Source organism: Trypanosoma cruzi, genomic scaffold (genome assembly GCF_000209065.1).
Source record: "Trypanosoma cruzi strain CL Brener 1047053516787 genomic scaffold, whole genome shotgun sequence".
Classification (NCBI taxonomy): Eukaryota; Euglenozoa; class Kinetoplastea; order Trypanosomatida; family Trypanosomatidae; genus Trypanosoma; species Trypanosoma cruzi.
This window is the reverse complement of record NW_001849459.1, coordinates 36,521-38,323: the sequence shown is the minus strand read 5'-3', so window position 1 is coordinate 38,323 and position 1,803 is coordinate 36,521. Positions and strand designations below refer to the sequence as shown.

Genomic DNA, 1,803 nt, shown 5'->3' with positions numbered 1-1,803 from the left:
TTGCGTTGCCGCTCCTCGCTGCGGAGAGCCGAAGCCTGCCGAGCCGCCTCAATCCCGTCGCGTCGCTGGTACTCACTCTCCATTCTTTTCGGAGAAACTTTTTTGCTGTTTGGTGAGCACAGATGCTGCCGCCTCGACGACAACGCGGCGTCACTCTCAGCATGATCACCGTCGCCCACCTCACGATTCGTCGGCGAAGCCCCACTCAGGCGACTGGAGTTCAAGTTCAGTTGCCGACGGCCATCAATCCTTCGGCCAACTTTAATGGTTTTAAAAGCCCGCAATCCCTCTTCCGTGATACTGATGCAGTCGTCCACCGAAAGCGCTTTTGCAGGGTTCTCTAAAGCCAACGCCACCTCATTAATAACGGCCTTCAGCTTCCCAAGGAGTTGGAATGCTGACAAAGGTGAGCTTTCCTTTGTATTCAAATACTGCGACTGTTGCCCACAATTTTCCTCCGTTATGGACTGCGTCTCAAAGGACCTTTCAGTGCTGCGCTCACAACCCTTTTGTGCATTCATCTTCCTTCAGACCAATCTTCGACAAAGCAAAAAACCATAAACAGAAAAAGAGAGATTGAGAGGAAAAAAAAAACACGCAGACGAGTAAAACAAGTGGAAACATGTCAAACTGATGAGGCAACACACGCAAAATAAAGGGGAAAAAGAACAACTATAAGAAGCATGACGCCAATTTTCTCAATTACCTTCCTAACAAAAAGAAAAATTAGTACCCCAAGAAAATTAAGAAAAATGCTGCATCATACTAGTAATATCAGTGGTATTATATATATATATATATATAATATACGCTAGCATTCCTCTAAACTCTAACATAACAAGAAATTAACCTATAATAGGGAACGCACAAAAAAAAAAAAAAACGATACAAATACGCGATTAGCATGCATTACTTTCATCCATACAGACCACAATATTAAAAGCATTTGTTGTGCACAATGCTTGGGCCTGCCTCGTCATACTCACTCTTCTTGATCCACATTGTCTGGAATGTCGTAAGGGATGAAAGGATGGAGCCTCCAATCCATACACTGTACTTCCGCTCCGGTGGCGCAACAACCTTCGGCTTAATTGAAGAAGGTGCAAGGTTACTGATCTCCTTTCCAAGACGCTCTGGAAGATTCTTGAACATTGTGGTGCCGCCAGAGAGCACAATATTCCCGTACAGGTCGCGACGCACGTCAATATCGCATTTGTTGATGGACTGGAAGGTCATCTCATGGAACCCGGGGGCTTCATCGAGGCCAATCAACATGGGCTTGAAAAGCGCCTCGGGGCAGCGGAAGCGCTGGTTACCCACCTGCATGATTGTGCCATCTGGGAGCTCAAACGGCTCCTCGTTAACAGTTTTGGCACTGTTCGTCACCTCTTCATCAAAGTCCAAAGCAACATAGCACAGTTGTTCCTTCACATTCCGAACAATCTCCTTCTCGGCAGACGTAGTGAACGTCATCCCACTCTCCATCAGAAGCTTCATCAGATATTCCGTGAGGTCCCGGCCAGCCATGTCCATACGGCGAATGGCATGTGGGAGAGAGTATCCCTCGTAAATAGGGACGGTGTGGGTCACGCCATCACCAGCATCAAGAACGATACCGGTGGTTCGTCCGGACGAGTAGAGTGAGAGCACTGCCTGAATGCCAACGTACATGGCGGGGACACCAAAGGTCTCAAACATGATCTGTGTCATCTTCTCACGATTTTGCTTGGGGTTCATAGGGGCTTCTGTTAGTAGGACGCTGTGTGACTCCGGGTTGACGCGCAGCTCATTGTAGAAGGTGTG

At 47.7% G+C, this 1,803-nt stretch overlaps 2 protein-coding genes across 2 annotated transcripts, besides 2 other annotated features; both read right to left on the bottom strand.

The window, feature by feature from the left end:
- Tc00.1047053510573.19 (hypothetical protein, conserved) lies at positions 1-521 on the bottom strand (the record flags this gene model as incomplete). Its single annotated transcript, XM_797414.1, has 1 exon — positions 1-521. A coding segment is annotated over one exon (521 nt), but the record flags the coding sequence as incomplete, so codon positions are not given.
- Positions 1-1,803: a sequence feature (heterozygous, non-Esmeraldo-like haplotype).
- Positions 785-809: a microsatellite.
- Tc00.1047053510573.10 (actin, putative) lies at positions 937-1,803 on the bottom strand (the record flags this gene model as incomplete). Its single annotated transcript, XM_797413.1, has 1 exon — positions 937-1,803. A coding segment is annotated over one exon (867 nt), but the record flags the coding sequence as incomplete, so codon positions are not given.